This window comes from Brassica oleracea, chromosome C9 (genome assembly GCF_000695525.1).
Source record: "Brassica oleracea var. oleracea cultivar TO1000 chromosome C9, BOL, whole genome shotgun sequence".
In the NCBI taxonomy this organism is placed as follows: domain Eukaryota; kingdom Viridiplantae; phylum Streptophyta; class Magnoliopsida; order Brassicales; family Brassicaceae; genus Brassica; species Brassica oleracea.
The window spans coordinates 14,378,623-14,392,693 of record NC_027756.1 but is presented as its reverse complement, the minus strand read 5'-3'; the positions used below and the strand labels follow the sequence as shown (position 1 = coordinate 14,392,693).

Below are 14,071 nucleotides of genomic sequence, written 5' to 3'. Positions count from 1 at the left end.
AGATACAAATACATGTGAAAGTTTGAAACAATCTATTCAATGAAAAAAATATACAGTAAACTTTTTATGTTTTAAAAATTGATAGACACATATATATTATAATATATATCAATTTAGAATTGAAAACAAAACATTTATATAAAAATAAATGAAAACAAAAACTCGCGCGGTTCGAGATCTAGTTTTACTTTTAAAACAGATTTTAAAATGAAAATGTTTCAACTTAACTCTATTTCACTCTATGATAAAAAAAATAGATTTACTCTATAAATAAAATAATTTATACTTTACAAACTCATGTTTTCTTAGGTTCGAGTGATGCAGCATGGAGCTCCTGTGGCAGAATGCTCATGCTTTCAGTCAAATTTCTTCAAGGTGATTGATTTGTAATTTTTTTTGTCTTTGCAATCGTACGTGGGTGAATCTGATCCAAATGCTAGCTGGTAGAAAAAGATTGACATGAGCGGAAAATTGACTAAGAAAGATTTTCTCATGCAAGTGTTTATCCAGTGTAACTTTTTGTTTGGCCGTCCTTTCTCAATGAACCTTTCCCATCCTGATAGTCTATTTTCTGTATACAACCACAAGATAACGGGGGTGATTGGTTGGATTGTTGCAGTAGAAACTTTCCTACAAGATTTAGGGTATGACTGGTTTCCCCGCCTATCACCCGCAAACGCAGTTTTTGCGGTTGGTAGCAGTTGTTGGCGTTTTGCAACAATCACTCAAACCGCTCTAGACCGCTTTAAACCGCTCTCAACCTCATAAATTCAAACGCTGGTTCCAACTAGCGTTTGCGGCTGCGGGTGGTTGAAGGAGGATAAATTTTTTTCTATTAAAAAAAACAATATAAATACAAAAATAAAAATATTCAATACAATTTTTAAATTGGAATTATAAAAATACTAAATTATATATATTATATTTTAATTAATATTATAAAATTTTAAAATAAAAATATTTTCGATAAATTTTAAAAATTTAAAAATTTAAAACTATAACTTTCTAGATAGAGCTTCATCACTAGTCCCATAGATAGAGCTTCATCACTGGTCTGTTACATAAGACAAAATCAAGTGTTAAAAATAACACAAAACGAAAGAGGCTAAGAATTGGAGAAACATACTCAAGTGACTGAACATGAACACACAGATGCCGCTTCTCTGTTATATCAGCTTCGTCAAGAACAATGTGGTCAGTGATAGTTTGCCCATTCACCAGCTTCATATGGCCAACATAGTCTGAGATAAAAAAATAATAAACCGTATACATCAAACTTATACTATAGTTATATAACAAACCCGTATATAATTATACTCTCATAATTTAACAAAAGTATCTATAAGATCAATTATACTCTCATAACTTAACAAACATATCTATAAGATCATCATCAGTTGCTCAAACATAAAAGGTAATCTAAATAGTTCAACATGGCTTACCATAAAGACCGCCCTTGGAGTCACAGTTGGCCCTAAACTCATCGTAGCTGTGGAACCTGAACCGATCTACTGGAAAGAGAACCGGATGATTCTCAAGGACCGACAAAGAAGAATTCCAAGAGAATGAGACGGTGGCGCTATGATCAGCAACCCGATACTGAATTTTGCTTCTGGATCCGAAAAATTTGGTCAACTTATAGACGAAACCAGCTGAGAGATCAAATGTTCCTACACGACCAGCCGGAACAAAACCCTGAATAACAGTTCCCTGTCGATAAATCCAAATCATCAATTATTTAAAACACTATCTCAGTCGTGCAAAACCAAAGAAAGAAATTAAAAAACCGTAAACAAACCTCTTCGTCGATAAGGAGCATCTCTTCACCAATGAGAATTTTGGTATTTGGATTTCGAGCCTCCCAGAGGTGAATCAGTCGGAACCTCAACTCGGCTTCATGTGGGCCCAGTGAAACATCCCTGAACAACATCACTTGGTCGCCATGAGCGGATGAGAGACCGGTGGAAGCTTCAGGGTTCATCGGTTTGCAACAGACGCATGCGCGCTAGGTTTCATCGCAGTCACAGAGGAAGCAATAGACTTTCCGTTTGGCTTAGCAGACGCAGAGGAGACGAAGATCTTCTCGCTGGACGTGGGTTCGGTGGAGTACGGAGAGTTACGGATCGCAGACTTTCCGTTTGGCTTAGCAGACACAGAGGAGACGACGGTCTTCTCGCTGGACGGGCGTTCGGTGGAGGACGAAGAGTTACGGGTAGGCTCCATCGGGATGAGTATTTGAGAGAATTTTGATAACGTTAATGGATGCATGAGATCGGAGAAGAGATTTATAAATAGCCAAACAGAGAAGAAGGCGAAAAGAATTCGTTAAATGAGTTAAAGCAAGACTTGATTAGAGAAGTTAGTGGTGAAGAGGTTTGATTAGAAAAGCTAGTGGCGAAGTTACTCGTGGAAACGGATTTGGAGAGGTGAGAAACGGCAGAGATGGAAGTCGAAAGGAAGGTGACGACGCTGTTAGGGCTACGACATACAATGGGCCATCGCCTACAGAAAAGACATGCCTAATACACATAAGCCCAAACCATTATAATCAATAGATAAGACGAGCCGAAAATACGAACCCAAACCATTGTAACCTCGTGCATGACGTGGCCGTTTGGTGCAATATAACTGGTGGAATTTACCATCCGACATGAACACCTCCATAGAGCCTTATATCCTGCTTTTAGTATAGTTTTGATTAGGGCTGGCTTAGTTGGGAAGGCAAACAGTGCACTCGCCCTGAATCCATTTAAGATCAAGTCATTTTAATAGTATAAAGGGCTTATATTTTTTCTTGAGAATTTTCGCTCTATATATAAGAATAAGTGAAATATTTGCAAGGATGGAAATGTGAATTATTGAACATTTTGGACAAAAATGCCCCTACTACTAAAACTGAAACCTATCAAAACTTGTTAGATAAATTTAAATTAAAATAAATAAATAAATAAATTACAACTTAACATATTAGATACAATGTATCTATATATGTAACATATAAGGACTAAATTGATCCTTACTCTTTTGTTCTCTCTCCATATTCATTTGTATACTTAATATTTCATCTCACTTTTTTTTATCTACAGATGAATATACACAATTTGATGTTTAAAACATATATATATGATATATAGACCAAAGTTTATGACGTTAATATGAATATGAAATAGAAATGCTATGATAATATGATAAAGCCTACATCAAATTCCTATTAATTTTCACCAATTATGCTTTAGCTTTTTTTTTCGAAGCTATAGCAAAAAAAAATAAAGCAAATTTTTTCTTATGTATTGTAGGGGAAAAACCTAAATCTTCATTGCACAGATCCTTGGTAGATTTGGTTGTATAGATAAGCTGTTTCTAAGGTTTTAGATGAGAGTTATTAAGAACGCATCTTTGTAAGGTTTGGTCTTCAATCGTCATAGGCATTTCATAATTTATTTTATGCTCACCTTATACCTGTCACATGATGACATGATTCGGCTTCTCTTTGCTTGTGTTGTGAACATTTTGTCTCAATTCTAACATATTAGTTAAAAAGCGTCACCGGTAACGACTCAGTAAGTTTGAATAGAAGAGACGTTTATTTATAGAGTTTGGACACAATGTATGGAGTTGTAGATTGAAGTTTCACTTGGGGAACTCTATAGATAGTTTATTATACAATACATTCACACTGATATTTGGGTTTGATAACCTACTCTCAAGATACAACAGATCAATTACTTTCATCATACTGACACAGAAGTTAAGACTGCTTCAATGTCAACTCAGCTGGTTTATGCAGGTTTCCAGGAAGACAATGGTGGAGTGTCTGAGTTCTTGAAAGTGGCCAACATGTTACCATATCTTTCTCCTTTCACAGACTCTGCTTGGACAATGGTCTCGAGCTCAAGCATCTCATCAGGAGTGAGTTTCACAGATAGAGCTCCAATGTTCAGATTGAGGTTTTCGATCTTAGTAGTTCCTGGGATGGGGCAAACATCATCTCCCTGGTGGTGAACCCACGCGAGGGCTAGTTGTCCCGGAGTGCACCCTTTCTTCTCTGACATTGCACAAACTTTCTCATACAGAATCTTGTTGTGGTCTAGGTTTTCCTGTTGGAATCTCGGTAGAGTCTGCAATAAGAAACAGAATTGAGAAAATATAGAGTCACATCTTCAGCTAATCTATTAGGTTCACCAATCAGACAAAACTTATGAACTTGCCTTTCTGAAGTCATTTTGGTCAAGCTTCTCAACAAGCTTAGGTCCTGATGCAAAGAAACCTCGTCCTAGGGGACTGTAAGCAACAATTCCAATTCCAAGCTCCCTGAAAAGAGGAAAGTGAACATCATATTACACGTAGATGGATAGTGGCACACACCAAGAAAATAAGGAGCAAATCTGGATTGAATCTCTCTTACCTGCAGGTTGGGATGATTTCTTCTTCCACGTCTCTAGACCACAAAGACCACTCCAACTGCACTGCAGTTATGGGGTGAACAGCATGCGCTCTTCTGATAGTTGAGGCAGAGGCTTCAGACAAACCAATGTACTTTATTTTACCCTCTTCAACTAGCTTCTTTAGTTCTCCCATCTTAGAAATAACATACACAAGAAATTGTTAATGTCAGCAAAAAAAAAAAAAGGTGCCAGCTTTCTAAAATGGCCTGCAAACCAATTAGAGACACAGAAGCAGTAGATTCTTCTCAGTCGAAGATCATTGCACACCAGAGATTGGTTCTTAATGAATAAGCAGACAACATCGTCCTAAAAATCTATACTTTCATCGCTATTAGTCTGAACACATCCCAAACTCACTGAGATGTCCATTTCATTTGAGAGTGAGTAAGAATGGCTTACAGTGATTTCGATAGGGACACGAGTATCGATGCGATGCTGGTAATAAAGATCGATGCAATCCACATCAAGACGCTTCAAACTAGCCTCACAAGCTGCCCTCACATAGAAAGGATCTCCCTTTATCTCTCTCTTCCCCTCTCCGTAGCTGATCCCAAATTTGGAAGCGAGCTCCACTTTCTCCCTAAACCCATTCTTCAGCGCCTGACACAATCATTTCTAAAGAATCTGAGGGCAATCTCGTAGAGAATCAACCATCTAAGTCACCTCGACTAGCAAAAATCAAATCGCAGATTAACAAGTTTGGGAATCGAACCTTGCCGAGGAGCAGCTCGTTGGTCTGAGGACCGTAGATGTCGGAAGTGTCTAGGAAAGTGACGCCGGATTCGATTGCGTGGTGGAGAAGAGCCATGGCGTCGCTTTCAGGCTTGGGAGTACCGTAGAAGGAGGAGAGGCCCATGCAACCGAGGCCCTGTGCAGATACCTCAAGGCCTTGGCTTCCCAGCTTCATTCTCTTCACTCCGCTAGCTTCCGCCATTGATTTCCCTCACACACCTCTTTCTTTCTTTCTATCTCTCTTTGACTCTTTTGTTGTGAGAGAGAGAGTTTTGAATTGAGTGGAGAGGTTGGTGGAGTTGGAATTGGGTTGGTGAATGAGAATGGTAATGATGAGTGATGACCAAACCTAAAAGACGCGTGCGTCTTGACTGTTCTGCTGTACCACCACCAGCAAAAGAAGCGTGCGTATATATTCACTAATCAGTATCATAATCTATATTTATAAGAGATTTAAACTAAAATATTCTGTACCGATTTTCCTTAATCACTGATTTATATACATATGTAGAAATTAAACAAAATGTTTTAAAACGTATAATACTAATTTTCATAAAACAAAAAAAAATTCATCGCTAAAAGTTAAAATTTTCATCTAACAACAAACATTATATTATTATTAATTTTATTTTAAAAGTATTATTTTACAAATGCAATTACACATTGATAATTGGGTTTCCCCCGGAAGAAGCAGCACATTTAAGACCTTGATCTGGCTGACATAAGTTGTCTAGCTTCAATATCATGCACCACCAAAGCCAGTTTGAGCAGCTTTCCAAGAAGACAATGATGGAGACTCAGTGTTCTTGAAAGTGGGCATGTTGCTACAATAGCCCTGTTCGTTTAATAAACTCTGGCGTCAGCGGCTGCGGCAAGAAATAAACCTACAACCAGAGTAACTTTGCTGATGTTAAAACCGGCGTCAGTCGCCAAGAAACGATCGGAGACAAGAAAATAGAGTTGCCGCTGCCGCTGTTAATTCCAGCGTCACATCTGGCCGTTATTAATTACTGTTGCTGCTGAAAAAGAAAATCTGTTTTGCCGTAAGGGTGATGCATTTGCCGTGGTCATAGTTATTTATCGCAGCCGATGACGCCAGAGTTTATTAAACAAACAGGGCTAATATCTTTCTCCTTTCACACTCTGGTCGGACAATGGCCTCGAGCTCAGTCATCTCTTCGGGAGTGAGTTTCACAGATAAAGCTCCAATGTTCTGATTGAGGTTGTCGATCTTAGTGGTTCCTGGGATTGGGCACACATCATCTCCCTGGTGGTGAACCCATGCCAGGGCTAGTTGTCCGGGAGTGCACCCTTTCTTCTCTGACATTGCACAAACATTCTCGAAAAGAATCTTGTTTTGGTCTACGTTTTCCTGTTGGAATCTTGGTAGAGCCTATAACAAGAAATAGAATTAAGGAAAAAAATACAGGGAGTTGGTTTATTCCACAGCTCATTTTAGATAGAATCAAACAAAAACTATGAACTTGCCTTTCTGAAGTCATTTTGGCCTAGGTTGTCAAGAAGCTTTGGTCCAGATGCGAAGAAGCCTCGTCCTAGAGGACTGTAAGCAACAATCCCAATCCCAAGCTCCCTGAAGAAGTGAAAGTGAAGATGATTTTACATGGTTTGATGAATATTAATGCACCAAGAAAAGAGGATGGTACCTGCAGGTTGGGATTATATTTTCTTCTACGTCTCTCGACCACAAAGACCATTCTATCTGCACTGCGGGTTATCGGATGAACAGCATGTGCTCTTCTGATAGTTGAGGCAGAGGCTTCAGACAAACCAATGTACTTTATCTTACCCTCTTCAACTAGCTTCTTCAGTTCCCCCATCTTAGAATTAACATACAAATAAAGAAATTGTCAAATTCAGCAAAAGGTGCAGCATGTTTATGAAGGAAAAGTCAACCATCTTAATTAGTGAAAAAGATCAACGTGTCGTGAACATGATCAAATCGCACCCTGGAGAGGATAAACTCGTTGGTCTCAGGACCGTAGATATCGGAGGTGTCAAAGAAAGTAACGCCGGAGTCGACAGCGTGGTGGAGAAGAGTGATGGCGTCAGTTTCCCGTTCAGGATCACCATGGAAGGAGGAGAGGCCCAGGCAGCCAAGGCCTTGAGCTGATACAGGCCCGGGCTTGACCCCATACACGCGAAACAATCGTACCGGGCCCATGATTTATCAAAAACAAGCAAGGTATACTTTTTCTGTTACTTAAATAGATGAATGTGTATTGTAGAAAAATTAAAAAAAAAGTGACCAGACAACTTTTATATAAAAACACAATTAAATCGTACATATTCTTTTATGTTATTTAATATGAATAGATTAAAAAGAACATGGCTGAATTTGTTTGGGTCAAAAAATAACATAACTGATTAATAATAATTATTTTTCAGGCTAAATTATTCTTTTTTTTCATAGGAAATTGTGCTTCTCTCTTTTTCTACTATCCCTTCTTACGAGTTACAAGACAAAAATTTAAAAAGAATTATCAAAATATATAGATTGTCTATAATATATTGTTTACAATCCAAGTTTCAGATGCTCCAACCGAAAGAAGCTTCTCAAAACTGCAATTGTAAAAATATTACTCACGAAGAGAACGTCAGGTGGCCTAGCGGCAGTACTGAATGTTTCTCACACACGACTACTCGAGGTCGCCAGTTCGATACTCGGGGAAAGCGGGGTGGTACTGGATTAGCTAAAAAATCCCTACGGGGATTTATGGCGAGGTGGCCCTCCGGGGTGAGTCCAGTCACTATAAAAAGTTCAACCTATACAGTTTTAACCGGGCCTCGTGGTCTGGTGGTAAAGGAACCTCGGCTGAGGTGCCCGCCATCACGACTTCGAGCCCCGGCCACAGCGGATTTAACATCCCTTCCGCTGGGGCGCTGGACCCCCTACAGGGGGATAGTTGGGACTGTGGCTGTCCAGATACCAGAGTTATCAAAAAAAAAAAAAAAAAGATAAGAAAACGGGGCATATGTTATCAACTAAGAAAAATATGATCAGAAAAACCTTGATTCTAAAAGTTTGATAGATAATTTTTAGAAAAAAATTAAGATGTGTTATTTTTACAAAAAGATCAAATTTTAATAGTTTTGAAGATGTTGTAAATTTTTTATTATAAAATTAATTTTTTATCGACAAACTTTTTATGCAAGAGTCTCGGTTTTGTATTTAGTATTGGACCCTCAATATCTCAGGACCGGCACTGCTGATACCTCGAAACCTTGGCTTCCAAGCTTCATCCTCTTCACAACGCAAGCTTCCGCCATGGATTTTGATCACACACCTCTTTCTTTCTATCTCTCTGACTCTGTGTAGAGTTTTGAACAGAGTGGTCGTTGGAGTTGGTTAATGCTAATAATGAGGGAAAACTATTTATTTATTATAAGGATAATTTGAAAATACAATTTTTTATTCGTTTTCGCTATTTTGAGCATTTTAAATATAAATATTGAGGTTTTACTTTTTTTTTACAGTTGCACTAGAAGTGATTATTAATAAGTTCGATTATAAAGTTTGAATGATGTTATTTGGGTTTTTGAAATTTAAATAATATCATATGTTTATAAACTTGTTAGTTGACAGCTTTAACTTATTCATGTTTACTTTTCTTTACAACTATTTCTAAATTTTGCCACCTAATATTTGTTAGTAGAAATTGTTTAAACTTACGAAGTTTCTGAACTAAAATGTGCAAATCTTGAATCACAAGCAAATATTAATTTGGATAACTAAAACACAAACTAAAACTGTACCCCAATTTAAAATATATTCAACCGGATTTGTGATATGCCATATTATCCTAATATCTAAATGTCGTTAAATTTCGAGAACTGAAACCCGACTAAACCTGAACACCTGATTAGTCATTTGAACACCTACCCAAAAACATAAAACTACTTTCAAAATACCTAAAAGTAGGTTATTATGATTTAAAATTTTCAAAATAAATCTTTTATTCATTTTTCAAAACTAATTTCTTATATAATAAAACATTGTTATGGTAATCCCTATGTTAAATTAATATTTTAATATTTAATTTAATAAAAGTAATGTATAAGAACCGGTTTGAAACTCATATAAATACTCATAAAGCTAAGTTTGGTTTCAGGTCAGTTCTGTTCAGTTTTTGGTTGGGTCATTTCCAGTTGAGATTTCCAAGTTGAGGTAAAATGCCTTGGACTAATCTGAATGGTAATAATAAGAAACCTCAAGTAGAATATTCCAAATCAGGAAAATGTTTCAAAGTTTTGTAGATATCTTGGCGAACTCCTGAATCATCATATGCATATTTTATTCTTAAAGGGTGTAAACCCTGAGAGACTAAAGGCGGGCCATGCATAGGTGGAACTCACGAAGATGCAATATAACACCAGAGCTTCTACATATAATTACCTCGACTTATCTATCACAAGTTACACCACATCAATGCCAACCTACCACCACAGCCCGAGAAACTTTCAGGTGGGGTTTAAGCGGCTTTCCAAGAAGACAATGGTGGAGTGTCTGAGTTATTAAAGTTGGGCACCATGTTACTGAATCTTTCTCCTTTCACAGACTCTGGGTGACCAATGCTCTCCAGCTCAGACATCTCTTCGGGAGTGAGTTTCACTGATAAAGCACCAATATTCTGATTGAGGTTTTCGATCTTAGTAGTTCCCGGGATGGGGCAAACATCGTCTCCCTGATGGTGAAGCCATGCGAGGGCTAGTTGTGCAGGAGTGCATCCTTTCTTCTCGGACATTGCATAAACTTTCTCATAGAGAATCTTGTTGTGGCCTAAGTTTTCCGGTTGGAATCTTGGTAGAGTCTGCGATTAGAGTAGATAAACGGTTGGTTGATTGATTTACCTACAATTTTTTTATCAAGAGTTCATCACACAAACAAGGCATACAGAGCAGCCTATGTACTTGCCTTCCTGTAGTCATTGTTCTCTATGTTCTCAAGAAGCTTTGGTCCAGCAGCGAAGAAGCCTCTTCCTAGAGGACTGTAAGCAACAATCCCAATCCCAAGTTCCCTGATGATTGAATGATATAAGACATTATATTATTTGATACTCTTAAGTAGAAAGAGTCCAAAAGTCAATGAGCAAACTTCAAAACAGTAAGTAAGCCATTTACAAGTCAAGATTTGCGTTGGGTGAAAAAAAAAGTTTCAACTTCTAAACTTCATTCTCAATGAAGGAAAGAGAAGACGTTACATGATTAACGGATGATAATGCACCAAGAAAATAGGATGATACCTGCAGGTAGGGACGACTTCTTCTTCCACGTCTCTCGTCCACAGGGACCATTCTAACTGGACTGCAGTAATTGGGTGAACAGCATGTGCTCTTCTGATAGTTGAGGCAGAGGCTTCAGACAAACCAATGTACTTTATCTTACCCTCTTCAACTAGCTTCTTCATTTCCCCCATCTTGAAATTAAAAAAAAAAAAAAGGACAAAATAAACTGTTAAGTTCAGCAAAAGGTGCCTGCTTTCGATAAAAGTCACCTTGTGTATGTGATAAGAGCTCAGAAGCAACCAACTTCAGGAAAAAGCTAGCTACCAACAGGAAGAGCTTACAGTGATTCCTAATATCTATATCTTATTCGACTCTATTAGTCAGAACATATCTCACTCCAAAAAAGTGACACCCTCATAGTCACTGAACTGTAACTTCCACTAAATTTTGAAAATGGTAGAAAACCAAAGGATGAAGTAGGACTTGCAAGAGGAAGGGCTTACAGTGATTTCGATAGGGACACGAGTATCAATCCGATGCTGATAATAAAGATCAATGCAGTCAACATCAAGGCGCTTTAAACTAGCTTCACAAGCAGCTCTAACATAGAAAGGATCTCCCTTTATCTCTCTCTTCCCCTCTCCGTAAATGATCCCAAATTTGGACGCAAGCTCCACTTTCTCCCTCATCCCATTATTCTTTAGAGCCTGAAAAAATCCAACATAAGCTCAAAGAACCAGAAAACAAACCCAAAACCTATAAAGATTGTTCCTTTCTCAGAAAACTTAACTCTAATTAGCGAAAACCAAGCAGAGATTGATCAAACCGAACCTTGGCGAGGAGCAACTCGTTGGTCTGAGGACCGTAGCTGTCGGCGGTGTCAAGGAAAGTAACGCCGGAGCCGATAGCGTGGTGAAGAAGAGCGATGGGATCAGTTTTGGGAGCGGGAACACCGAATAAGGCGGAGAGGCTCATGCAGCCAAGGCCTTGCGCCGATACTTCGAGGCCTTGGCTTCCCAGCTTCATCCTCCTCACTCCACAATCTGACATGGATTCTCTCTTTGCCACGACGTCTCTCACTCTAGCTTTTCTCTCTCTCTGTTGTAATTTGAGTGTGGATTATCGCAATTGGATTGGTGTCTGTCTGACTTGACTGGTGATGCATGCCAAAAGAAGATATACCCGTAACTCTCTCTACGAAATGAATAAAATTGATTTTTTAAAAAAATAAAAGTGGATTTTTATATTAAAAAAATATGGGTTAATTAGGTGAATATACATATATTCTGTGTTGAAATTGCGTAAGTGTGCATATTTTTTATATATTTGCGGAACCAAGTGTACGAAGATGGTGAGATTACATTTCTGTCCAAATTAGTGACTGTTTGAAGATAGTCTTTTCGAAAATCAGCTTTGTAGGTAGATAAGGAGATCAACTCGTGAGATTTTGTGTCAGAGAATTGCGTGATAGATATTTGTTGAGGAAAATTCACCAAAATTCAATTTAACGCTTTGAAGTCCAAATATATGGATTTAAGTGGTGCCTGTGATTATTGGAGTTTGGCCATGACAAGAAGGAACAAATAGGATGAGTAACACAGGGAACCAGTGGAGCTTGGCCGTGTAACTATCGAAGCTTGGTCGTGGCAAGATTGATGTTATGGCTGCGACGTCCGCTTTATAGTGAACGGCGACGAGGTATAGTGAAACGTGGGGATTTAACTCAACTCGTTTAATGAAACTAAATCAAAATTATTTCAAATCTACCTTAGATCTATAAAGTTTAAATCAAAATGAAAAGAAATGTGATGGAAAGAGTAAAAGATCTGGAAAAAAAATAGAAATAGCCATTTTTGAACAAGAAAAGTTGCAGGGTTGAAAAGAAGAAGATGGTATTAAAATTACCATTCTGCCATCCATTAAAGATTAAAAACCAATGCAAATTGTTAACCAGATTTACTTCCCAAGCAAATTAATATCAAACCGAATATAGTTTTTAATATCCATTTTAAGTAACATTATCTATTGAAAGAAAAATATGAATGAAATAGTTTTCTCAATCCCCTGTATATTATTCGAGGAACATTTGAAAAGATGTAACCTCAATTTTGTAATAATTAAAAAAAACAATTGTTTATTTATCAATCAATTTGGTAGTTAATTAGTCCTACGTGTCAGCCTCACATATAAATTGAAAAACATGTTGGTCTACTTCGATTTTATTTCCTTAAATAAAACGTACGGAATTACCTAATATGATTATGATATATATATTAATTAATGACTTTAAATAATAGAGATTTGCTAATAATCTGTATGCTTCTATCATTTTTGTTTATTTCTTTACTATTAAAATAAATTACACAATTACATTAATCATATATAAAAAATTTAGATTTTTTTGTATATGTTGTTGTATTTTGAATTTTTTAAAACGAGTATAAATTAACTAAACTGTTAAAAGTCTCACATAAATTTTTGTGATCAATGTTTAAATTTTTTTCTATAATAAGATACAATGATAATAAAATCATATAAATAAATAATTTTATTTTAATAGGTGTTTATGTTAATATATATATATATACTTCATATTGTTTAAATTTAATTATATATCATATACGATAGATATGATTGATTGTTTTGATTTATTTATTCTAAAATGATTGCGAATAAACAAGAGTGGTCATTTGATTTATATGTACAAGCCAATTTATTATATAATAATAACTGATTTCTTAGTTATTTAATATATATAATTATTATTTTAATATTTCATAATATGCAGAAAAATATAAAATAAGTATTTATTCTGCACAAGGCGCAGATCTTAACCTAAATATGTATCTCTTTAATAATTTTGAATCTTAAACATTTTCTAAATCTCAGGCCAAAAAAAAAAAAAAAATGAGAATAAACTCAAAAATCAATATTTATATCGAGCAATAACCAAAATGACACAAAAAGGAGAAAAATATCGAAGATAGATAGGAATGGCATGTGAACGTAAGCTTCTCATAACCATAATTAAATTTTAAATTGCTAAATTATGATATAAAATCGAGCTGATATAGTTTCATTGTAACCAAATAGTAGGTCTGAGATTCTTCGACCTAAATATTAAGTTTTTATGTGATAAATGATTTTTTGACCTAAAATATTTTTTAAAATGCGATCAGCTCATCAGTAAACAAATTATGTAATTAGATTAACAAAAAAGGTTTTAAAAAACTGTTTAAGGGCAAAATATATTAATTCGATAATAATATAATTTTTTTTCCATACGATATTTCTTATAATTTTCATATAAATTTATCCTGCGCATGTCTTATCCTAGTCGTAAATTAAGTGTGACTCAAAATTGCATTCAACACTTAGCCTAACACAATTACGAACTATATCGATAGAATATGATATGATTACAATTACGAATGAAATAGCTTTCTTAATTGTAAATTAAGTGTGACTCAAAATTGCATTTAACACTTGGTCTAACACAATTACGAAGTATATCGATAGAATACAAATACAATAAATAAAAAATATACATCCGGTTTACTGAATTAATAACGGACTTCAATTGATATAACAAGATAAGTTACTTTATAACCAGATATACTTATAAGATTTGATAATTCTCTAATGAGATAA

General features: G+C 36.1%; 3 protein-coding genes and 1 pseudogene across 3 annotated transcripts; all 4 read right to left on the bottom strand.

Annotated features, from left to right (window-relative positions):
* Positions 1 to 1,023: 1,023 nt before the first annotated feature.
* Positions 1,024 to 1,981, bottom strand: LOC106314391. The gene is made up of 4 exons (XM_013752265.1): positions 1,799 to 1,981; positions 1,443 to 1,710; positions 1,127 to 1,241; positions 1,024 to 1,054 (listed from the first exon to the last, which is right to left on the bottom strand). Exons 1-4 carry the CDS (start codon positions 1,979 to 1,981, stop codon positions 1,024 to 1,026), a joined length of 597 nt encoding a protein of 198 aa, XP_013607719.1.
* Positions 1,982 to 3,606: 1,625 nt separating this feature from the next.
* Positions 3,607 to 5,526, bottom strand: LOC106318037 (probable aldo-keto reductase 4). The gene is made up of 5 exons (XM_013755874.1): positions 5,158 to 5,526; positions 4,845 to 5,045; positions 4,406 to 4,578; positions 4,209 to 4,311; positions 3,607 to 4,118 (listed from the first exon to the last, which is right to left on the bottom strand). The coding sequence occupies exons 1-5, from the start codon at positions 5,377 to 5,379 to the stop codon at positions 3,780 to 3,782; spliced, it is 1,038 nt and encodes a 345-aa protein (XP_013611328.1). The 5' UTR covers positions 5,380 to 5,526; the 3' UTR covers positions 3,607 to 3,779.
* Positions 5,527 to 5,863: 337 nt separating this feature from the next.
* On the bottom strand, positions 5,864 to 8,465 carry LOC106318039 (annotated as a pseudogene).
* A 1,008-nt stretch (positions 8,466 to 9,473) lies between these two features.
* LOC106318038 (probable aldo-keto reductase 3) lies at positions 9,474 to 11,627 on the bottom strand. Its single transcript, XM_013755875.1, has 5 exons — positions 11,252 to 11,627; positions 10,924 to 11,127; positions 10,439 to 10,611; positions 10,111 to 10,213; positions 9,474 to 10,006 (listed from the first exon to the last, which is right to left on the bottom strand). Exons 1-5 carry the CDS (start codon positions 11,468 to 11,470, stop codon positions 9,668 to 9,670), a joined length of 1,038 nt encoding a protein of 345 aa, XP_013611329.1. The 5' UTR covers positions 11,471 to 11,627; the 3' UTR covers positions 9,474 to 9,667.
* Positions 11,628 to 14,071: the final 2,444 nt, after the last annotated feature.